The sequence below is a fragment of the Sminthopsis crassicaudata genome, chromosome 4, assembly GCF_048593235.1.
Source record: "Sminthopsis crassicaudata isolate SCR6 chromosome 4, ASM4859323v1, whole genome shotgun sequence".
Lineage (NCBI taxonomy): Eukaryota > Metazoa > Chordata > Mammalia > Dasyuromorphia > Dasyuridae > Sminthopsis > Sminthopsis crassicaudata.
Window position 1 is genome coordinate 85,376,326 of NC_133620.1, and position 25,746 is coordinate 85,402,071.

At 36.0% G+C, this 25,746-nt stretch overlaps 1 protein-coding gene across 12 annotated transcripts; it reads right to left on the bottom strand.

Moving 5' to 3' along the window:
• Positions 1-1,669: 1,669 nt before the first annotated feature.
• GLRX2 (glutaredoxin 2) lies at positions 1,670-20,362 on the bottom strand. Of its 12 annotated transcripts, XM_074308645.1 has the most exons (7): positions 20,327-20,362; positions 19,612-19,728; positions 19,042-19,134; positions 18,643-18,799; positions 14,319-14,382; positions 4,545-4,721; positions 1,670-3,195 (listed from the first exon to the last, which is right to left on the bottom strand). In XM_074308645.1, exons 5-7 carry the CDS (start codon positions 14,379-14,381, stop codon positions 3,058-3,060), a joined length of 378 nt encoding a protein of 125 aa, XP_074164746.1. In that variant the 5' UTR covers position 14,382; positions 18,643-18,799; positions 19,042-19,134; positions 19,612-19,728; positions 20,327-20,362; the 3' UTR covers positions 1,670-3,057. The 12 variants fall into 12 exon arrangements, with proteins under 12 accessions (XP_074164746.1, XP_074164750.1, XP_074164742.1 ...); XM_074308649.1 differs by lacking the exons at positions 19,042-19,134; positions 19,612-19,728; positions 20,327-20,362 and adding exons at positions 17,246-17,335; positions 20,028-20,225; XM_074308641.1 differs by lacking the exons at positions 19,612-19,728; positions 20,327-20,362 and adding an exon at positions 20,028-20,224.
• Between the last annotated feature and the right edge of the window lie 5,384 nt (positions 20,363-25,746).

Genomic DNA, 25,746 nt, shown 5'->3' on the forward strand with positions numbered 1-25,746 from the left:
CTGCGTAGCGGTACCTTCAGTAAGCAGCGCCGCCCTCCCCTCCCGGGTGAAACGCACGTCGCGCTCCGAGCTGCATCCAATCAGAGCTGCAGCAGTGAGCGCGTCATCCTCTTCTTCCCTGGTGATTTGCTTGCTGGCGCTACTGAGAGCAGCGCCGCGGAGTAGAGCTGAGACAGGACCATCTAAAAACTCGGTAAGTTCAGTAAGCGATGGAGAATAAAATAAGCACTCAGGGGGCATGATGGAGGCTAAAAGGGGCATGATGGAGGCTAAAATGGGCATGATGGAGGATAAAAGGGGCATGATGGAGGCTAAAATGGGCATGATGGAGGATAAAAGGGGCATGATGGAGGATAAAATAAGCCCTCCCCTGAAAATAAGCCCTCTGGTGTTTTTTAGTCCCAAAAAAATAATAAGACAGTGTCTTATTATCGGGGAAACACGGTATTATTAACAGAATTGTATAAGATTAACAATAAGAATAACAGACTTGTATAAGATTAACAATAAGAATAAATATGTACATTTGTCAGAATAGTCACTGAAGGTCAAGTTCTTGAGTTTCAGTTTTTCTACTACTTTTCTGGTGTGAGGTCTGGATGATATAGAAACTATAATTTACTTCTGCAAAAGTAATAGTTGTATAAGGCATTGTTTTCCAAAATCTGTCATTTTTGCTGCTGTGTTATGAGTTTCTCTAAAGTGAAACTAAGATATTTTAGAGTAGTTAGAGGAGCCTTAAAGTAGAAATTTCAACTTTTACTGCTTTAGAAGTGTCACTCCAGTTCAAGTTAGTATATAGGGTCTCAAATGTTGCCATATGCTGCCTTAAAAATGTTGATCTAGTATTTCTGGGATACAGATCTTCAATAAGTTCTTTTAAACTGAGGCTCTCTAGTTTTATAATGACTGGAAATAAACTTTAAATTTAGAAACTTTACTATACATTAGTTTATCCTTTTTTAAAGCAAATCATGGGCACTTTCATATTTTGCATATACCATATACTAGTCAAAACATGGGCAACTCCCCCCTTTAAATCTGACTTGTGTAAAAACATTGTATTCCTGGTGCAAAGATCAGAAACAAAGATGGTGAATAATGAATATAGACAAAAATGATGAATTATAAATTACTTAGAATCTTTGTTTTTAGAAATTTTTAACTTTCATAATGAAGTAAATATATTTTACACAATAACTTTGCCTATTTTTGTCATATACCTGTGGTCTTTTTTTTCCCCTTTCACAGATGTCATTTTAGGAGAGTGCTCATTTATATCACTACAGTATTCTTTTAAAACATCTAGGAATCATGTAATGGTTTGATTTTTTTACTGCCTTTCATCATTTTAAATAACATAAATAGAAAATTATTACATGACCTCTTAGAACCATGTTGTTAATACATGTCCTCGACATATGGGACATAACTTCTAGAAGCTTATCTCCAAGAACAATAAATTTCAGAAAACAATTTAGTTACATTTGTTCAGAATTTATGCATGCATATGTGTGTGTATATTCACAGAAATACAAGTATATAAAAATCAGCATGTAAAAAGCACACATTTCATGTATGTAATTCACAAATAAAAATCAAACTAAAATGTATTAACAATTGAAATAAAAAATCCAGGCCAGTGGTTTAGTTAATTAAGTACCTTCAGTTTTTTCAAAGTGGAAATTGTTTTTAATATTAAAAGGTCAGCCATCTATAAACAATACTGACTTTTAAATTGTAGTACACATATAGATTCTAAAATTGATGTTTTTCCTAATTAATGCTTTGTAGTTTGTCATTTTTTTCCCCAAGGAAAAGTTAATGTCTATTAATTGTGGTATTTAGAATAATTCTCCAGATACTTTCTTTATTTAGGGCTTTTACTTTACCTCTCCTAAGTCTTGAATAGGATAAACACAACAATTAATAAGTCATTCTTTAGAGACTACAAGAAAAACATTAAAACCTTTGTGAAATGCTAGTTGACGACAACAAAAAAAAAAGGAACAATGAATAAACTACAAATTGTATTTTTCTTTTGATAAAATATTTATAGTGCTTAATATTTTAAACAAATTTAAAGGCGTTTTACAGAAAAGATAACAGGCAAAAGTCACTTAAAATTCATCTAAGAATTTTACTAGAAAATGTGGCTTGGACACCTCTTTACTGTGCAATAATGACTATCCAAGGGAAAGAAAATGAGTAGTATAACTGGGGCAGCTAGGTGGCACAGTGGATAGAGTATTAGCCCTCAAGTCAGGAGGACTTGAGTTGAGTATGGCCTCAGACACTTAACAATTCCTGACTGTGTGACCCTGGGCAAGTCACTTAACCCAAATGCCTTAGCAAAAAAAAAAAAATACAGTAACTAAACATAGTCACATATAACATAATCATGAGAGCTCTAAACATCACTTCTCTCAGGTTTTTTAAAACATAAAAACCATTATCTGTGGGTAAAAAAAAAAAAATTTGGCATTTTGTGCCCAATTAACTTTTCCTAAGTTTATAGCAACACAGCTGACCCCTGGAACCAGTGACTAGATTGTAGTTTCTGTAGTTTCCATCATGACCCTAATTATTGACTTCCTAGTTCATTTTAAATTCCAGCACTCACCCTCCACCCCCACTCCCACCCTCCACTCTTGCAGCTACCAAGTCACAAGATTACTGCTACTGGAAAGGTTATGTTAATGTATTCCAGTACCCCAAACTCAAATATTTCTAGCCTCCATTTCAGTGTTTAGCACTATTCCATAGAATTTGGCCCACAGTAAGCAATTAAGTTCTTTTTAATTTATTTAGCACACTGAATAATACTCAAATTCAGGCCAGTTTACTTACTTTAGGGAAAAAAAAAAAACAACAGTCTAACCTTAAAGGGCTTTAAGAATAAGAATATTTAGTAGGTTTCCACATATCTTTATTGTTCATCATTTCAGAGGCCATTCTTTGCGAAAGATTTCACATTTTCAAAGAATTTTTAAAAACTTTTATAAAGCAAAATGACTAAAAAGCTGACATTTGCCAGCACAGTCAAGGCAGTCTACATTACTGTCTGAAATTCTTTGATCCAAACTTTTTTAAGTAACACTGATGAACTAATGGAAGCAGCTTGCCTTCTTTGTGAAGCCTATGAGTATCAGTTGCTCCTCCAATAAAAGTCCCATTGACAAAAATTCTTGGAACCTGTTTAAATATACAAAAAACAAATCATTTTATTTTTTTCTGTAATGTATACATAATACTGCATAATCTATACACTAAAAATATAAATAATCCTATTGCATATAAATATAATTCTTGCACATTATATAAAACATTTTCTGTATGCATACAAATGCTAAAAATACATATATAAAAATACACAGGATCGTAAAGCTGGAAGAGCACTTATTTGAAATCATCTAATTGTTTAAAATTTTATTTTTACATGTAAAATATGTAATTACAAGTAAAAACAATTTCTTACATTTTTTTTTCAATTTTAAGTTCCAAATTCTCTCTTTTCCTTCCCTTCTCTCACTGAGAAAACAAGCAATTTGATAAAAGGTTATACATATATAATCATGCAAATCAAAAGAAATCATGTAGTCTTATTTTATAAATAAAAAAAAAAAAATGAGATTCATAAAGGTGAACTGAATTCTCCTGGCTCATACAGCTAGGACATCAACATAAGCCAAACATAAATGCCATCCCCTCTTTCAGGTTGTTTTCTCTCACCCATCCTAGTCAATTTAATAGTCTTTCCTTCCAGATTTATTTCAAACTTCTCTAATGCAACTATAGGGAGTAAATAGTGGTGAGCTTGGTGTCAGGAAAATTTAAATTCAAATGGTACCTCAGACACTAGCAGAGTGACTCTGGGCAAATCACTTAACTTTTGTCTGCCTCAGTTTCCTCTTCTATAAAAATGGAGATTAATAGCACCAACTTCTCATTACAGATCAAATGAGATAACTTAAGTTCTTTACAAACTTAAAAGTGCAGTAAGAATTCTAACTAGTATTACTGGCATGTAATCCAGTGTTTTACAGTTTGAAATATATGTTGTGTTTTATACATGTACATCAAACTACCTTTCTGGTTTTCTCTCAAAACGCTGCTTACACATATGCTAAAGCCAAAGAGGGCAGGAGAAAAATCTACACTTTGAATTAAACTGTGCTGTTTTCTATTCTTGCCTTCTAGTTCTGGTATTCAAAGAGTACTAGAAGGTTTTCTTTTTATCAGGAAAGTCCCACTTACTTGACTTGAGGACCCAGACCTCCAAATCTGTGTAACCAGAGACTTAAATATCTATGGGGGACTTGCCATAGATCAGGTATTGTGTCAAATACTAAAGGAGATACAAAAATAACTTTGGCATAGTCTTTACTTTCTAGCTGTATCATAATGAACTTAAGGATGAGCAGCTAAGAACATATATCTATATATAAAGTAGACTGTCTTAAGAGAAGCATAAATGAAATACTAAAAAAACCCCAAAAAACAGTTCATCGTTTTACAATATGGAATTTAAAGAATTTACTCACAGTCCTTGCACCAGTCATTTTGTGAAGAGCATCCTGAAACTGGCTTCCATACTTATGCATGTCCAATTCCACTGCAGTATATTTTATATCCATGTCATTAAAAAGCTTTTTTGCCATTGTGCAATAAGAACAGGATGTTTTTGAGAAGATCACTACACAATTATGTGTAATTGTTTCCTGTAATAAAATGCATAGTTTTATTTTAGTTAGAGACTTATTGTTGTGAATGTGACTTTCTTGTATCTACCAAATTGATTAAAAAAAAACAACTTTTTTTAAATAACAAAAGATTCTTGAAGAGACGAGTGATAGGTTTTCATTTATTATTGAAGGAATTGCAAAACTGCTTTTTCTAAGAGAGAAATTAGTTAATTCACAATAAGTTATAAAAATAAATAATATCATTTAACCTAACAATTCCAATGTTGGGAATCTAGTATAAAAGTATTATGAAAATAAACATTAAAAAATATCTGTTCAAAGGTCAAGACTTTCAAGAGAATTAATGTAAAGGGAAAAAAAAAAATCAAATGAAGGTGACCTAGCTGTACCAGCCCTAAAATATTTTATAAAGCAGCGGTTACCAAAACCATTTAGTATTGGCTAAGAAATAGACTAGTTGATCAGTGGAATAGGTTAGGTGCAAAGGATAAAATAGTCAATAACTTTAATAACCTAGTGTTTGACAAACCCAAAGACCCCCAGCTTTTGGGAGAAGAATTCACTATTGACAAAAACTGCTAGGAAAATTGTAAATTAATATGGCAGCAACTAGGCATTGACCCACACTTAGTATTTTACACCAAGATAAGGGCAAAATAGGTTCATGATCTAGGCATAAAGAATGAGATTATAAATAAATTAGAAGAACATAGTTTACCTCTCAGACCTGTGAAGGAGGAAGGAATTTGTGACCAAAGAAGAACTAGAGATCATTATTGATCAGAAAATAGAAAATCTTGATTATATCAAATTGAAAAGCTTTTGTACAAATAAAACTAATGCAGACAAGATCAGAAGGGAAACAATAAACTGGGAAAACATTTTTACAGTCAAAGGTTCTGACAAAGGTCTCATTTCCAAAATATATAGAGAATTGACTCTAGAAGAAATCAAGCCATTCTCCAATTGATAAATGGTCAAAGGATATGAAGAGACAATTTTCATATGAAGAAAATGAAACTATTTCTACTCATATGAAAAGGTGCTCTAAACCACTATTGATCAGAGAAATGCAAATTAAGACAATTTGATTTGTAGATACCACTACATACCTCTCAGATTGGCTAGGATGACAGGAAAAGACAATGGTGAATGTTGGAGGGGATGTAGGAAAACTGGGACATTGATACATTGTTGGTGGAATTGTGAATACATCCAGTCATTCTGGAGAGCGATTTGGAACTATGCTCAAAAAATTATCAAACTGTGCATACCCTTTGATCCAGCAGTGTTACTACTGGGCTTATATCCCAAAGAGATCTTAAAGAAGGGAGAGGGACCTGTATGTGCAAGAATGGTTGTGGCAGCCCTCTTTGTAGTGGCCAGAAACTGGAAATTGAGTGGATGTCCATTAATGGGAGATTGGCTGAATAAATGGTGCTATATGAATGTTATGGAATATTATTGCTCTGTAAGAAATGACCAACAGGATGATTTCAGAAAGGCCTGGAGAGACTTATATGAGCTAATACTGAGTATGAAGTGGAAAAGCACCCCAAATGGAACCATGAGAAACATAATCTTGAATCTTTGTAGTTATAAGTTTATTACTAATTAATTACTGATTATTACTAATCACTCCCTAATGCAGATGGTATTTTTAACAACCCAGAAGTACTGTCCTGAGAGATCTGAGACCTTGACAACTGGATAAGCTTAAAGAAATACTGCTTGCTGCTACCTGAGAATGACCCCCTTAGTGATAATTTTTTTTTTTGCCTCCTCTTTAGAATAGAAATTCCTTTATTATGACACATTTTGATGTCTCTTCTTTCTATAAATATATGGCCCTGAGGCCACTCATTACTGACCCCTCCAGTCTTGGTGTTAGGGATAGTCTTGGCCAGCAATAAACACTCTTAAAACTCCATTATTTGGCTGCCCTGTTTTTCTCTCACCTGGGCACTTCAAGTTAAAAGAGCAGGACCAGGAGATCATTGTATACTCTTCAACAATACTATGTGATGATCAATTCTGATGGACGTGGCCATCTTCAACAATGAGATGAACCAAATCAGTTCCATTTGTTCAATAATGAATAGAACCAGCTACACCCAGCAAAAGAACTCTGGGAAACGAGTGTGGACCACTACATAGCATTTCCAATCCCTCTGTTTTTGTCTGCCTGCATTTTTTATTTCCTTCACAGGTTAACTGTACTAATGTACAAAGTCCTATTCTTCTTGTGCAACAAAATAGCTGTATGGCTATGTATACATATATTGTATTTAACATATACTTTAACATTCAACATATATTGGTCTACAGCTATCTGGGGGAGGTGGTTGGGAGGAGGGGAAAAATTGGAACAAAAGATTGTATAATTGTCAATGCTGAAAAATTACCCATGAATATATCTTGTAAATAAAAAGCTATTAATAAAAAAATGTAATTGAGAAATATCTAATTAAATAAAAATGGAATAAGAAATAATCATAAAAAAAATCCGTTCAAAAATTTTCAAGTCATTCAAGAAGCATTTATTAACCATCTATTAGATATACACCAAAGGGATACACAGGAAGGCAAAAACAGTCACTGATGTCAAGCAGCTTACAATCGATTAGAAGAAACAGCATATAAACAACTGTGTTTCATAAAAACAACAGTGCAAAAAAAGATGGACAGGATAAACTAGAAATAATTGCAGAAGGAGAATACTAAAATTTTAAAAACTCATGTAAGTGTACTTGAAGGAAATGGGATAACAAAGATGTGGAGCAATGAGCCATTAGTGAGAAGAGTGAAAATTCCAGAGAGAAGGGACACACAGGAAAAATGCACAGAAGTCAAGAGATGTAGTATCTCATGGAAAGAACGAGAAGGCCAGAGTCACTAGATCATAGTGTATATAGAAGGGAATAAAGTTTAAGAAGACCAAAAAAGAAGGAAAGGATCAGGTGATAAGAACTTTAAAAGAAAAAGTGAGGTTTTAGGGAGACAATGGAGTTTAATAAAAAGGGAATGACAAGACACTTGCATCTTAGGATGCTGAATAACAATTATAATAGTAAAAAGTAAAAGTAAGCTAAATGGTCAACAGGAATTGGTTAAATAAATTAATTAAATAACTGTTAAGAAAGATTAAATAGGGTGGTAAAATGGATAAAGCATTACCCCTGAACTCAAGAGGACCTGAGTTCAAATCTGGCCTAAGACACTTAACACCTTCCTAGCTGTGTCACCTGTGTGACCAACCCCTCCAAAAAATTAGATTAAATTACATTAACATAATGAAATACTAAAATCAATCAACGAGAAAGCATCTATTATATGGCTACTATGTGCTAGCTATTGGGATTACAAAGACAGAACTTAAAACAGTCCTTGTCTTTAAGAAGCTTATATTCTATCAAATACAAATATCTTCATATATGCATATATGTCTACATATATGTATATAAAATGAAATTAGGGTAAATTATTATTTTTTCCATTTTTTTTAAATTAAAGCTTTTTATTCACAAAGCATATGTATGGATAATTTTTCCAACATTGATCCCTGCCACTAATTTTCCCCTTCTTCCTCCCATCCCCTCCCCCACCCAGCAGGCAATCTAATACATTCAAAAAGGGCTGCCACAAACATTTTTGCACATGTGGATTTCTTTTTAGGGTAAATTATTCATGGAATTACAAGCAGTTAGTGAGAAATCAGGAAAGGCTTCACAGAGGAGGTGTTGAGTTTTGATGAAAACTAGATATCCTAAGACAAGTGAGCAAAGTGAATTCCAGACAAGAGAGACAATGTGTACAAAGACATGGAGAGAGGAAATAGTGTGTCAGGAAACACAGAAAGCCAGCTTAGCCAAACAAAGTGGGAAATTATTAAGAACCTTGCCTAAGTATGAAGGGGCAGGCCAATTCTCTGAAAACCCACACAGCTGTGAATCATAACACACTAAAAGGAACTGCAAATCAGCCTTTACTGACACAGATGTTGCTTGTGAATTGGGAATGAAATAAATCGGAGGCAAGAAGGAAGAGGAGAGGGGTCAGAGAACACAATTGTCTCAGTCTCTTTGTATCATTTTCATCCTCTCTACTAAGGGATCTACTCTGCTGGCCAGAATTAGATTCCCCAGCAGCCACTAGCAGGTGATTCCCATAACACCCAGCAGTCATTAGCAAGTTGTTTCCCATAACAGGAAAGGAGGAGACTAATTTATAACAAAGACAAGAAGATATAAAGTAAACCCCAAGGAGAAGGCTAAGCAAGAGGTGATAAGGACTCTTGTTAAGAGAAGTATAGAAGAAGAGTAGTACTTTTGGAGTCAGAAGATCTGGTTTCAAATCTCTGACCTTTCACTAGCTGTGCTTCTAAGACAAATCACTTAACTTCTCTGTACTTCAATTTCCTCATCTGCAAAATGAGGGAGATGAACTAGATAACTTATCAGGTTTCTTTTAAAACTAAAATTATGAAAATTTGTCTTCTTCCACAAATTGTCTCCTTTGTTTTCCTCATTGTATCACTTATTTTTAATCTCTCCTTGTCTACTGCTACAAATTCATTCTGGAAAAAACCTTCACTTGATCCTGCCACTTCCAATAACTCTCTTCTGTCCTTTATGGCAAAACTCTTTGTAAAGGCCATCTATAATAGGTGCTTCCACTTTCTCTCCTCTCTATCTCTCTTTAATATCTTATAATCTGGCTTCCAGCTTTATCATTCCATTGGAACTGTCCTCTCCAAAGTTACAAAAGATCTCTTAATTGCCAAATCCAGTGGCTTTTTCTGACTCTTTATTCCTTAACCACTCTGCGGTCTCAAACAACATTGATTACTCTCTCCTCCTTGATACTCTCTTCTCTCTAGGTTTTCAGGATATTTTCCCCTCGTCCTCTCCCCACATAACTGACCTTCTCAGGTTTCTTTGCTGAACAACATTCAGATCAGCCTTCTACCCTAGATGTCCCTCAGGGTTCTGTCCTGAGTCCACTTCTCTTCTCCCTCTACAGCAGAGACCATGCTATTTCATTTGGTGATCTCATCAGCTCCTTTGAATTTAATTATGATCTTTATGCTGATAATTCTCAAATCTATGTTGCTCCAATTTCTCTGAACTTCAATCTCATATCTCCAACTGACTTTTGGATATCTCAAACTGGATGTCTACTAAACATATGCCCATAAACTCTCTGAAATAGAACTCGTCTTTTCCCCAAAACCTTCCCTCTCTCACCTTCACTTTTTCTAAGAAGGCAATACCATCTTCACAATTCCTCAGGCTTGCAATCTAAGAGTCATCCTGGATTCCTCACCATCTCTCACTCCGCCCTAGCAACATCTCTCCAGTATAATCTCTTTTTTTCCTCTGACAATGCCCACTCTAGGCTGATCCTATCACTTCATGTTTGAACTATTTTAATAGCCTCCTGGTGGGTTTGCCTGCCTCAAATCTCTCCCATTAAAAGTAATTTTCCTAAAGTCCAAACCGCTACCCAATAACTTTCATTGGCTATCTTACTCCCAAGATCAAATGCTCTGTTTGGCATTAAAAACCCTTCCATAACCTTGCTCCCTCCTACATTTACAGTCTTTTTGGCACCTTACTCTCTCTGTTACATGTTCTTCCATCAAGTAACACTAGCCTACCTCCTGAAAGTTCCAGTCACAAAATACCCCATTCTCTCAATTCTGGACATTTTTTTCTATCCTCTAGGCTGGGAATACTCTCCTTCCTCAGTGTCACCAAGTGACTTTGCTGCCTTTCTTTGAGTTCCAACCAAAATATCACCTTCTACAGGAAGCCTTCCTAACTCCCAATTCCAGAGCCTTCTCTCTTATTAATTATTTCCTATTTACCCTATTTGTAGCTTGCTTTGAATATATTTGTTTGCATGAAGTTTCTCACAGTAAGTCGTAAGGTTCTTGAGGGAAGGAACTATCCTTTTCCTCCCTCTGGACTCTCAAAATACAGTACCATAGTAGGTGCTTAATGTTAAGTGACTGCTAAAATAAGACTTGGTAACTGACTAGATATATGGAGAGGGGAAACTATCAAGTATGTCTCAATGATTGCAAATATTAATGACTGGAAGAGTAGTTAGTGATGCTTTAAACAAAAATAGGGGTATACAAAGCAAATAAGACACAAAGTATCTGGGATATAAAAAAATTTGAAGACTGTGAAATATAGCAAATAAAAAAAGCAGAACCATAAACATGTACAATACAAGAGAAGAAATAAATGATAATATAATTGATAATACATTTTTAATTTTAATAATTTAATAAATTATAAATTGATGATAAATGATAATATAAAAAGAATCATGACAGAAGCACCTACATTTTTAATGTATTAAAATAATGAAGTTAATTATACTGTTGATAACAAATTTTAATTAGTACATCATTGTTTTTAATTTTTCTTTTAACCTAGGAGTGGCTTGTAAATTCAATGTGAATTAACAAGATGCTATGATAGCCAAAAAATAAAATGAGATCTTGTGTTTAACAGTTTGCAAAGTTGCTAAAACATGAGACAAGTTCCCATTGTAATCTGTTCTTTTTAGAGCAAATCTGTCATTTGTTCTAAATGTCAGATTTGACATTGTCATTGATTTGAGTGCCACAGTTTTAAAAGAGATTTAATAAGTTGAAAATACATCCAAAGGAAAAAAAAAAATCAAGTATCTCTTAAGCACCTACTACATAACAGACACTGTTCAAGATTTTGGAGAATCAAAGACAAAAATGAAACAATCACTTCTCTTGCGGTACAAGGTAATAACATGAGTGTAAACATGTATCCATGCATGCAATTATGTACAAAATATGTAAAATATACAAAAGGTAATTTTGGGAGGAAGGATACTAGTGAGGAAGGCTTCATGAAAACCAGTTCAGCTTTGAAGAAAACAAAGAATTTTAATAGTTAGAACTGATATGGAAGTACATCTCATATACTATGAGACCTAGGAGACACTAAAGTGCCAAAAATGAATGGGCAAAAAGCCAGTGAGAAGGCAGTGCCAGTCTGGCCCCATTACAACATAAATGAGAGAATAATTTTAATAAGGCTAAAAGAGTAGATTTTGGCAAGATGAGGAGGGTCTTTAAAAGCCTGGATATTTATATTTAAATCCTAAAGGCAGTAAAAAGTCAGTGGAGATTCCTAAGTAAGAGAGTGATTTAGATTTAGTCACAAATGAGCTTATATCCCTTTGGCAGCTTTGTGGAGAATGGACTTGGAGGCATGAGGCAGGAAGTCCAAATATAAAGGCCTTTGTAATCATCTAAGAAATGAAATAAATACAGCCCTGAACTAGGGTGATGCACATGTAAGAAAAAAGAGGGCAGTGGGAGAGGCAAGACATCGAGAAGGCAGAAACAACAATATATAGAAACTGCTTGGATATGTGGGATCAGGGAGGAATAGTGCAGGAAAAAATGCTGACATTGTAAAATGCAGGTAAAACTAGTTAATGGTTCTTTCAACAGAAATAGGGAAGTGTAGGAGCATAGTGGGTTGAGAGAAGGGGGTGAGGATAAGAGTGAGGAAGGAGACAAAAATTTGGTGTGTGTGTCTCTCATTGGAGATCCTTCTAAGACATCCAGTTTTGTAATGTCAAATGAGCAGTTGGAGACATGAATGGAATTCAGGAAAGACAATATGCAAAGAAATCATAATTAAACCCAATTAAAGTTAATTAGAGCACCAGGTATGAGCATTCAGAAAAAAAAGAATCCAGGACAGAGATTTGGGTTACACCAACAATTAGGAGATGTAATATGGATGAATGAGCAAAAATGATTGAGGAGCAGACAAATAGGTAAGAGAATGGAAAAAGACAAGTTTCATGAAATTCCGGAAAAAGCATCCAGGAGGAAAAAGTGGTAAATAGCAAAATGTTGCCAAAAGGTCAAGAAATCTGACAAAATGTTATCACACTTAGCTATTTAAAAATCCTTGTTTCTCATCAAAGAATGAAAAGGGAACTAGAGATTATACCATTAGGTACAGCTGAAGGAATTTATGACTTCTGTAATTTTTTTCAAAATTACACTTGATAGGAATAATATAATATGATGGCTATCTTCAAATATTTGAGGGATTATATGAAGAATAATAAACACTTACATATTACTTTAACATTTATAACGTGTTTTACAAACATTATTTTATTAGATCTTCACTACCATCCTGTAAGGATCAATGTTATTTATTACTGAAGAAACTGAGGCTGAGAGAGATTAAGTGACTTGCTCAGAGTCACAGAGATAAGTGCCAGAGGCAAGATTTTAACTCAAGGCTTTCTGACTTTCAAGTACATTTTTTTTTATCCACAAACATGTTCTGCTTACCTCTGCTTCAGTGTAGAACTTCAAGAGATGGGCAGAATTGCAAAAGGGCAGATTTCAATTTACTTTAAAGAAAAACTTCCTAACAAATTAGAGCTTCTCAAGAGATGAATGAGTTACTTTGAGAGGAAACAAAACTTAGAAGTCGAAGTAGAATCCTAATATGAATTTCCTCTCAGGTATATAGTAAATTACATGATTTCTGATGTTTTAAATTTTATCTTGTAGAATTCAATTTTTTATGTTTAAATTTCTTGATAATAGACATTAACTTTAGCATGTTTTTTTAAGATGGTTATAACTCATAAGACACTTAATACATTAATGGAATGAAGGAAGAGAAAAATAGAAGGCAGATTTTATTGAGCGAACAGTAAAAGCTAAAAAGGTAAGGGAAAAAAGGAAAGAGACTAAAAAGATTGTGTGAAAATGGGAGAACAGAAGAGGAAAGAGACAAAATGGTATTACATAATCTAAGACAGAAGAGACTATAATGAAGAGGGACCAATTTGATTAAGCTTCCCAATCAACACTTGTATAGAATCAATGGAAATTTTATTATACAAAGACCTCAAGGTGAAATCTAGGACTCCTTAGATGCAAGGACTATATTTTTCATATATATATATTTTTTTAATAGCAGACCTTAAAATATTTACTGAATTAGCAAATACTCTGCAGTACTAATGATGTAAAGTGAAATTTTGAGTGAATCCATTCACTCAATAAAATTACAGAATTCTGTTATGGGCCAGAACTCTGAACTTGAAACAGATTCTTACAAGGTGCTAAGTCAGTGGAATTGAGGAGACAATAAGTTAGCATGGTTCAGTATGACTGATTTAATGGTTTCCTAGTGATATAATGATTGGTTTATACTCAGTGTAGAGCATATTAGGTAGGCACCTCAGCCAGGATTCAATTTGGGGAGATTCAGAAGCCACAGAGAACAAGTGCATTAGAAGTTGGCACAGGCAGAGAGGCAAAGGACTGGCAGCAAACTCTCGGAACCAAGAAGAGAAATAGGCTTCTAAGAAAGCTAGCCAAGCCCCAGGAAAGGAGACAAGACTTTTTGAAAGAGATAATAAAAAATTTGGATTTTAACACCTAGCTACTTGTGTGATATTTACTGAACTGAATCGAAGGCTGCTCCCAGGGACCCCCCCCCCCCAATTGAACCAAGGAAAACATTACAGAATTCTCTTTCCATAATCAAAAAATAGATGTTGAATTGCACTCACCTGGATCTGATTTATAGGAGCAATTTCTGATTTATCCATGGAAGAGGATGTTTTGTTCCCCATCCTAAAACAGGAGAAAATTAATATTATATATTTATAGGTTTTATACATTATAAGGCTAACAAATTATATACATATTTTAAGACATAAAATAAAATATATAAGTCACAAAACAGATAAATTAGGTGAAGGGCATTCACACCACCAAAAAAAGATCATTTATTTAATCAAAGTATTTATTTGTTGAGGAGTAAATTTGAATAGTAAGTTTTCCACTCTAACTCAAATGCATTTAATCTGTGTTTTCTTCAATTTAAAAGAATTTACTGTGCAAAGTACAATATACCTAGGTTCTAGTACACTACAATTCCATATGAATTAGTCAAGAAAACATATCCATATCAATTAAAGTTCAGTAAGCTTGTTTCTATTTTAAATTCAATTTTCTTATATAACCCAAAGTTTAGCAATTTTGTGCTGAAAATTTTAATTTTTTTTTATCTTAAAAAAAAAAAAAAAAAACACTACGGGGAAAGTACTACAAGCCTGTACTATCCTAGAAAAAACTCTAGTTTGTATAAAATAAAAAATGGCACCTCTATTCCCCTAATCTAAACACTATTTCTCAACATCTCTTCCTTCCTTTCATAGCTACACTGCAGGCCTAAAGTATATTTAGCATAAATTAATGTTGAGACAGTACTCGGGCAATTGATTTTTAAATACAAACTAGGATTTTAAATTTGATGTCCACAAAAGTTCTTATGGCATGAACATAAAAGTAGATTTCTGAAGACTGTTTTAAAGATGTCAAATGGCAAAGATTACTATTCAGAAGTTTGTGTAATAAGGAGATTTGCTAGCAAGTGATTTTTTTTTTTTTTTGCCCCAAACAAGTCATGAAATTCATTTTATCTTGAGATTTTAATAAAAATGATTTGTCATCTGTTACATTGTTTCTCTTTCCAGGTTTGTGCCAACTGAAAATTTAGTAATCATACCTATACCTACATACACAATCACTGATAATAGTATTGAATGGATAATAGGGCATTCTAATAAACACAGACCTTCAGTCTGATTTCAATACTTCCAAGATCTGTGGTTTCATCCATGTGAATTCTTTCTTCAGTTAATGCATAGGACAATCCCCATCCCTTAGTAAAAGTTTAATGAATTGTCTCAGTTTTCAAAATAAACAATAAAATCATCATATCCAGTCCTCTATTGGTGACAAGATTTCTCAAATAAGGTAAACCAATCCTCAGATGACACCTTGTCATCAAGCCCATCCCCAAAGCCTTTCTAATATTAAAGCAAGACTTGCCAGAGCTTATGCTCTCTCTGCTGGCATAACCTTCCTACCACCTACAGTCACATCCAAGTCATTTGAAGTACTCCGACTTTAGTGGAAAACCATAGTGATCCTAGACATGAGATGACATCAAAGCATTAATCAAAACTTTTTGGGTACTTTACCCAAATGACTGGAAATCCATTTAACAGTGCTAGCACCATCTAGCTCATGTTTCATTCTATGATCCAATATTATTTCATGGAAGCCAGCTAAATGTTTTGTTGAAACCAGGACCTATGCTATTTCTCCCTAATTTGCCTAAGAAATAACCCTCATCAAAAGGAAATAATTTATTCTAAGTGGATCTCATCAACTCCTAGTGATTATTTTTTTCCTTTCTGAAAAAGTTGTAATAGATGATCAACAGAATTACAATTTCTCAGTTGAATAAGATCTCAAGGAACACAGGACCTTATCTTTTCACAGATGAGGAAACTCAGGCACAGAGAGGTTTAATGACTTGCCCAATATCACAAAAGTAGTATTTATGGCATAATCAGAAATTGTCTTCCTGATTTCCAGTCAAGGCCTTACTACCATACCATACTAAATCACGTAGTAGAACTCCCTAAATTACAAACATGAAAATAGACCTAGAGTGATGAAGTCACTTACCTAAGGACAAACCCAGTATCTTCACTGCCCCAACCAGTGTCCTCCTCACAATAAAACATTAAAAAGGCAGTACTTAAAAAGCTCAGGATAAACATATACTGCTGGTATTAGCTTTTGTCTATTTCTCAGCTCAACAAGCCCAGGAAAGTTTTAACTGCCCATTCAGAAGAACTCTAGGGCACTGATCCCTATTACTACACAAAGTAAGTTTAGAGTGAGAGATACGCTTAGAAAGAAAACTGTTCTTTATTTTCTTTACAATCCATAAAGTCTATAAGATTCCTGGTGGTAAAGTTAATCACAGAAAGCAGGGACATTAGAGGCTATGTAATCCAGACTATTTAATCCTGAAAAAACTCTCAATAAATTGTTATTCACCTCATCCCAGTCCACTAAGGGATTACTTGAATAGTTAGAAATTTTTTCTAGATAGTAAGCCTAAATATACTTTGAAATTTCCCTTAAACTCATTACTTCTGTTTAGGTCTTCTAGAGTCAAGCAGAATAAGGTTAATTAATTCCTCTTCTACAGGATAGTCCTTTAAATACCAGAGAACTGCTATCATGTTCCATTGTCTTCCTCTCCTCCAGGATCTGGGAATGAACAATTTCTTGAACTGATCCTACACGGTAAATTTTCATTCCTTTTACTTTTTTCTAAGGACTGTCTTTTGAATACATTCAGCTTGTCTATGTCATGTTGATAAAATTGGCAATCAGAATTAAAAACAATACTCTAGGACAGGATATATCAAAATTATAATCTCACTATTCCAGACACTATGCTTTTCTCAAAAATGGAAACTGATCACTAAAAACCAGCATTAAGAATAAAGTTTGGCAGACTTTTTTTTTTTTTTTTAAATGAGGATAACTTAGATTTTAGCACAAAAGTATCTCCTTAATGTGTTTTGGGTTTTTTTTTTTTTTTGCCAAGAATATGAATGAAACTTACTTGTCGATAGGTTGTAGGCCTCACCATCTTCTCTTTTTGAAAACTGGGACATTTTCCACTTCTCTAGTCCTCTAACACACCACCCATTTTCTAAGAGTATTCAAAAAAAATGCTTGATATCTGGACATTCTTTCAAAGGTCTAGGATATCAAGGCATGGGGAATCAAATATTGTTGCCTGACCATCTAATCTTTTAATTTAGGCTTTAAGCCCCTGCTAACTGCTCTGTCCTATTCTACTTCAAGAAGTTTTACTTACCATGGGAGAGAAAATGGAATCAAGGTAAGAGCTAAATTGTATGATTCCTTATAAATTACTCCATATCATCAACCTACCTCCAAATCTTATTATTCCATTTTCACCATCTTACTTTCCCCAACTCCATATACAATAATCTCTCATGGCTTTAAAAGATTAAAAAAAATACTTATCCAACATAAACTAGTTAGATGTTTTTAAGGGCTCCTCTTTTTCCATAGCTAGCTGATGCAGTATATATCATGTTGGACTTTGGAGTTAGGAAGACCCAAGTTTCAATTCTGCCTCAGACTGGCTGTGACTTAGGGCAAGTCAATTTCTTCTTCTCTAATATGGGGATAATAACATCACCTACTTCACAGGATTGGTGTGAGGATTAATTAACAGATGCAAAATATTTTTGCATACTTTCTATAAATGTTAGCTATTATAAAGAGAAAATCTTAAAATTCTTTATAAATGATAACTATCTCCTCCCCCCACCCCAGGTTTGATTAATAAACTGTTTATATCTACTCCAGAAATTTTTATCTAAAGAACTAGCATTTGTACTTCACTATATCCAGGGCAGGGTGAATACTAAAACATCCTTGTTATTTGACTCTTTTTCTTGATTCCATGGAGATCAATAAATCAATAAACTTTTTTTAAAAGCATCTACAATCATCAGACACAGTACTAAGTATCAGGAATACCAAAATAGGCAAAAGACAATCCTAAAGCTGACAATTCAACCATAAGATTACCACTAAACAAAGTATCCTTTGCATATAACAAAGCAAATGAATAGATAACTTTGTACAGATCAGACTTCTCATATGCTGTTTCTTAGCATGTATTATTTCTACAATCAGCTAATCTCAAACATTTTATCTTGTTCTTTATCATCTCCAATTTCAGAATATGATAATTTTAGTTCTTTATATTTGGAGGGAACTTTTCTTCCTATGAATATTTACAAACCATTTACTTAATAATTTGGCCTAGAATTATATCAGGAATTGATGTTAAATTTCTTGTGTAGTTTTTAGAATCCTCTTAGAAAAATCAAACATGCTCCCCTTCAATTTTCTGAGCACTTCTACTTTTTTCAACATTATTACTAATTTAAAAAAAAAAGTATATTCCCAATATCTTACCTTCAAAATCTTTCAGGACCAGAAGAGATTATTATAAGTCATCTTAACCTGGATAGATGATCTCATTTACAGATATTCTTTTACTGTCTTTTCATTTACCATCCTTTGCAATTTCCTCATTACATTATTCTAACACTTCCAGTTCAAATGCCAGTATCTTTGCCCAATGGAAACATAAAGGAACAAACTGTTTTATGTTAACAAGTTAACATTATACTCCTGCAAACAGCAGGTCTTCCCTTTCTTGTTTTTCTCCTCAAATGTAACTAAAAAAAGATTCTACATGATCCTTAGCAGTTTTATTCCCCCCCCCCCCCAAGATCTATGGGTAGGGATCATCCTTCCTAAATCCCTTAGCTCTTTATATAAATCCCTGATAAATACAATTCTTTTTCTAACCTTCCTGAATGTCCCTTTTCCGCTGTCCAGGAATTCTGGAGTCCAGTTCTTTAAAAAGCAGAGCAACAACTTCTTCCAAATTCCCTTTAGATACTGAGTATGGAAGGGATCGACAAATGACCCCTAAGTTACTCAAAGCGCTTACATATAAAGAGTTCCCTCAGGGAACACGGAAATAGTTTTTAACAATTGCCAGCACATTAATGTCACAAACAGTTTAGCCCAAATCACATCATTTCATCTCCCAAACCATCCACCCAAGATAGATGCTATTATCTCCGTTTCACAGATAAGACAAGTGACTTCCCCAGGCCACCACCACCGGTCAAATTTGAACTCCAAGTCTTCCTGACTCCAGAAGAGTTTTTAGACTCTAAAGTGATATATAAATTCTAGCCATAAAAGCTTATTAGCTTTTATTTTCAGAGGGTGAAGGTGATGGGGAACAATTAAGTTCCTAAAGGAAAACTAAACTTCTTCCTTCTCTCTCCCCTTCCCCGCCCCCATAGTTGGCGGGTAAAAGATAAAATAAATAAAAGAGTGGACAGAAGCCGGGAACTCGTCCCCTACTTGTCTCGGGAGTTCTTAGTGGCCCAGAAAATAGATTTCGAGGGTGGCAGCGTCTCGAACCCCACCCTCGCAGTTTCAGGCGTCGAGAAGAAGGGAGGTGAAAAGGAAGAGCCCAACCTACAGGAGAAAGGGAATCCCCGGCCTACGTCAGAACCGCTGCGTGGACAAGCCCACAATTATGCGGCCATCTCCCCTCCCCCCAACTCTGAGGCTGTCAACCCACCGCGACCCCGCGGGGCGCATCAGCCAAGGCGCAAGGACTGCCCCAAGCGCTAGGGCTGCTCCGCTCGTTTCGGGGGCGCTGGGACAATCACCTCAGGCCTGAGGCTAACACCCTCTACACCCCCGACCCCAACACTGGGGCCGCCCACTCTCCAAAGCTGCATGACTTCTCCCCTCCCCCTCCGACACCGTACCCTAAGGTGGCGGAGGCGCTCGAGCCCCAGCGGCTCTGGACGAGGAGCCGGGCCCCCGTAATCGCCACCGCTGTGGGCAGGGACATGGCCCGAGAAGGGACAGGGCCCCTCCGCCGCCGCCGTCGAGGACTCCCCTCAACCCCCCAGTTCGCCGCGGCCCAGGGAGCCGGTGGAGGCAGCGGTCAGAAAACTCCCATCCCCTTCCGGGGCCGACCTAATGCGTCAGAGGAAGCGGACGCCGCTTCGCCCAACCCCGCCCTGTTCCCCCGCCCAGCTGGCCTCGCTGTGACCGGTTTTACCGGCGTCGCCACGGCGTCTCCTCCACGCTTCTCCCCGCGCCTCCGATGCGGCTACCCGTAGGCTGCGCCTGCCCGGCATGGAAGGCGCGGGCGCAGTGGATGCCGCCGCTGCTTCACCTTCTGAAGGAGCCAGCGGGGCGTCGGGCCGGAGTGAGCGCCGGGTCTCGGCCGGGCGGCCTTTGTCCCAATCCGAGCCTCAGCCCTGGGGCGGTGAGGGTTCGGGTGGGAGGAGAGACCGCCACCGGCTTGGAGCACGGCGTCTGGGACTAGCGATCCTGGGATCCGAGTCCTCCACTAAACTGCATTCCCTGGGTGCAACCCAGAGACCGGGCTGCGGCGGGGGAAGTAGTATTATACTTTGAAAAAGCTAGTCGTTAGAGATAAATGTTACTGTTTTTTGAATTTGCAAACCCCACATTTCTTCATGCCTTAACTCCCGTATAACAACTTTTCTAAACGAATCAACCAATGTCCCAGGGAAAGTGGATTATCTATGTAGTGTCTTACAGTGATACTTTTAAATAGGGGCCAGTTCACTGTCTCTCATCAGACTGGGGGGGGGGGGGCAGACTAGAGTAAAAACAAAAGCTCACACTCTGACTCCGCCCCTCAGCCCATTTGCCATCACCCGGCGCATAAACGTCCTCTGCGGCCAGACTAGTTTGAGAACCTCTGCCTCTACACCCGTGGACCTCACCTCTGCGTGTATTTCCAATTTGCAATTAGTTAGAACTGTCCCAGGTACCAAGCAAGAAAGGGCTTAATAGACACTGCCCGTTTCCTTGATGACCAACTTGTTCTTTAGATTCTACGACATTAATTTTCTTTTTTTGGGGGGAGGGGAGAAACAACCAATTTGTTAAGTGACCCTAAAGACATACCTTAGCAGTTAATTTGAATGCCCTTTACCAAGCCAAGCAATGATAACAGACCTTTGTTTTTTTTACAATTCTCAGCTACATAATTACAGCGAGGTTTCTCGACATCTTTTGTTTTTTTATCTATAGGACAATTATATAACTTGCTTTTAAAGACATCACCTACGGACTTTATGGAAGCCAGTGGCAAAAATTGCCCCTGAAATTTCAGAAGCACTTATTGGAGCCATCTGGATTGTTTTATTCTTCATGATAAAATAGCTGAGTTTATGATTGTGTTTGCTGAGATACAAATTGTAACTGTTTCTGATTGGGTTCTTTATTTTCATATTACATAGTAGCCCATAAAGCACAGACTGTCACAAATACTTCTAGAGGTTTGTAATTTTACTGAGGTGGATACTTCCTCAGGGGTGCAACCTCAATGGTAAAATAACAATTGGAGAATGAAACACAGCCTGTCAGACACAGTCAATGTGCTAATTTGTTTTGCTTAATTTTACTTTGTAACAAGAGAGGGTTCTGTTGAGGCTTATTGAGAAATGACAATGAGGGAAGGAGGGAACTATGTCTAAAAGAAATACACAAGGACAGATTATAAATCTTCAAGTTCTAAATCCTATGGTTTTTTTGAACCTAAAGGTTGAGAATAGTGTCTTCACTAATTATATAGTGACGTAGCTGAGTACTGTATAAAAATCATCACTTGACTTGAGAATGGGACCAGTTCTTAAAAAGTTGTACATTGTAGATGAAGTCTAGATCAAGTGCAGGATTTGTCAGGTCATTATTTCAAAGCTTACATATTTTTACACCAATAACTTTTTCACATTTTCCTCAGAATATTGAGGCATCTATTAAGAGTAGAATTTTTTTAAAAAATAAAAACTATAATGACCCCTAGAACTTACTAAGATATTTCTGGGTTCTTCAGTTGCTTTGTACTTGTACACATGGGAGGTATGAGGTGTTAAAGGAGGACTAGTATCTCTGGCATGAGGGCATACTAAGCCCTTTTCGGGGCTGTTTTTCTACCTTTAGTGTCCAACCAGTCTATTAATAATCACTTGTGATTCCCAAGTAGCTGCTATATATAACAGCCACACCCTGGGTGAGCCTTCTCAAGCAAGGGCTAAACCAAGTTGAGTAACTGACAGGCTATCCCCATTGCCTTTTTCACAGGAATGGTCAGATGAGAACAAATTGTTCCTATAGCCATGAAGGTGCCAGAAAGCAGGCAATGTAGGGCACTTAGAATTTAGTCAGGTATCTGGGATGCCAAGGTCATTCCACTGCCATCCAGACCATCAGTAGTTATCCTAACCATTGTCTTCCACTAAACTTTAATGGTTCTGAGAGAGTGAAGCCTACAACTTGGTGCAATTTTGTCTTACTTAAATCCAATTCACACACAAGCCATCAGCCCCAGAAAACAATGTAAAGATAATTTAGGAACATTCAATGAAGTCAGCAAGCATCTATTAAGTACCTGCTATGTGCCAGGCACTATGTTAAGCACTGGAATTTTGAATTTAGATTATGAAAAATATACCTGCTGCCATAATTTTCCATGAGTCAACATGATGTGTAGAACATATTACGAGAAAAATCACAAATATTTAGAATGACTAATCACTCAGATTATTTGGAATTTTAAGTCATAAGGTTTTCTCTTTTTTTATATACACAAAAACATGAGAGTTAGCTCTAAATACTACTACATGTTAACCATTGTTTTAGACTGTTATATTAAATGTCAGTCAAAAGAAACTATAAGTCCTGTCAGTCCAAGCTGCTATCCAGTATAAGAATTAAATAATTGAAATGACTACTTGTCATTTCGCATTATCTGCTAAAGAAAATGATGTGCATAGGGATTTTTTTTTAGAGTCTTCAAGTGCTCAGGTGAAAGCACTTAAAATCTCTAATTCTCTCCCTCTCCCCCAAACATATGAGGCATTGTATTTCTAAATGGGGAAAATTAGAAAAGCAGGGGCAGAAATATTCCTAAATAAGGTTCCAAAATGAGGCCTGAACTGCATATATGTATAAAGGACTGTGTCCAGGCAAGCCCTGTCAGTATAAAGTGCCTGTGTGAGAAAATATAATGCAAATTGTTTGGGATGAAAAAAAAAAAGTCCCTGCCTTCAAAGAGTAAAACATATGGGGAGAATAACAAGTGATTATGTACAAATAAAGTATGCACAGGATAAATAGGAAATAAGAAATGGAGAGAAAGCACTAGAATCAAGAGGAAAGAGGCAAGGCTTCCTGGAGATGATTGAATTGTATTTAGGATCTAAAAGAGACCAGGAGGTCAAGAACAACCAGAGAAAATTTTTATTTAATATCTAAATGGAGGCATGACAAGGAAGCCAGTATTTGGACGAAAGAATATGTGGGAGAATATAAGACTGGAGAAAGAGTGGAGGATGGGGAGGGACTATGTTATGAAAGGGTTTTGAATACTAAACAGAGGCTTTTGATTGTTTTAACCTGCAAGTGATAGGGAGCCACTGCAGATTGTTGAGCAGAGAGGAGACATGGTTAGATCTGAGTTTTAGAAAAATCACTTTGGCCTTAGTGGAGGATGGACTGGAGCAGGGAGAGACTTGTGACAGGGAGACCAATCTATGGCTATAGTCCAGGTGTGAGGTAATGAGGGCCTGCACCAAAGTGATGGCAGTATCAGAAGAGAAGGGGATGTATTAGATATTTGATGCAAATTGACATGTCTTGGCAATATAAATTGCATATGGAGGATGAAAGTTGGTGAGGAGTCAAAGATGACAGTTGTGAACCTAAGGAACTGGATAGATGATCTTCTTTCCTCTCCAGGATAACACTCTGACTTTTCTGTGCCCCAGATTCAGTACAGCTTGAAGCCTCCCAACATCTCTAGAATTCACAAGTATTCTGATCTATGTAGTCCTAATTGGATGGGGGTCTTCCAGAGCCTCCAGGCCAGTGTTCTCAAGCTTCTCCTAGCTTTGTTCTGAAAGTACAAGGTATAACTGTCTGTTCTTTCTTGGTCTTTCAACTTTGTGTGTTATATTCCTCCATTAGAATGTATGCTGCTTGAGGCCAGGGATTTGTCCTCCTCCTTGTGTATTTCCTATATTTAAGACTATATCTAGCGCATAGTAAGTTTTTAATGTTTGTTGAAATGCTTGTGGAGTAATACACCACTGAGGAAGTAGGCAGGGGGATGTTCTATGGAATTAGTCCTGAAAATGCCATACCTTTCATCACCTCTTTCCTAATGTTGCAGAGATACTCAAACATAAAATAAATTAACTGCCTGTACAATAGAACAAACTAATTTGCATGAGCTTTTCCCGTGCATCTACCTTGCATCATCTATTTAAAGAACATTCTTATAGCCACAAAATCAATGTTTTCTAGTCCCACAGTCTTTGTAGTTTTAAGAAATCAAAACAAAATGCTTTCTATTAGGAAGGGGGAAGATGTTTTTAAAAGAGCTTATTTAAAGGATTAAATTTTTTAAAATTATATTCAGTGCCACCTGGTGTTCAAAATGTGGTATTGACTATTACATTTATTCTCTGGAACTTTCCCCCTTATCACAAGTAACCAATATTAATTAACCATTCCCTTTTTTCCTTTCGTCTAAAGGATAAAATACTGTTTGGATTGTAATCTTTTTTTTTAATTCACAGAGAAAAAAGAATGAGGAAGGAGTCTATAACTAAAAATCTAAGAGAACACCAATAATCTAAGAAATGATAATTTAGTTGATTTGATTTCTTTCCTAGAGGGGACATTGGAGAACATCTAATCCAACCTCTCATTTAGAATTCCTTCTTAATAAGTGATCAAAGATTCAAAAAATAATTCAGTTAAGAAAATAGTAGACATGATTTACTTTACATCTGTTTTATAAATTGCATTAAATCTTTTAAAAAAAATAATTTTATGCCATAAGCAACATACAGGATAAATAATAAATCCATTGCATAGCTCTAATATTTTTATTATTAGTTATGTTCTGAAGATTAAAGATACTTAGGTGACACAGTGGAGCTTTAATAAATGAATACTTCTAAAGGTATATCATAAATAATTAAACATACTCCCCACAGTCCCTCCCCTTTGTGCTACTTCTGTCTTTGGAGAGTGGAAAGAGATTAGGTTCTAAAACCACACTTGGCATTGAATGTCAGGAACTTTTGGCTTCTCAAGCTTTCCATTTTGAGATGACTAGTTGCTGAAAAACTTGCAATCATGGCACCAAGTTGATCATGGTTCAAATTCCTGGTCTTGAGAGAGAGGTTCATCTTTGGCCTGCTGAAGAGGAGGAAGAAATACAAATCTAAAACAAACACCCAGACCCGTTTCTTGCTGAGGTAAAAAGGACAGAAGGGAAAGGGCAAATTTCTCTTTTTTATCAATTTCATTCATGGTATCAACATAAGGAAAAACATATAGAAGAGTCAAAAACATAAGTGGATGATAGTAAAACGCTAGGAGTGTGCCACTTTTAAAGTTACCAACAGCCAAACAATGAGAATATATAAGGTA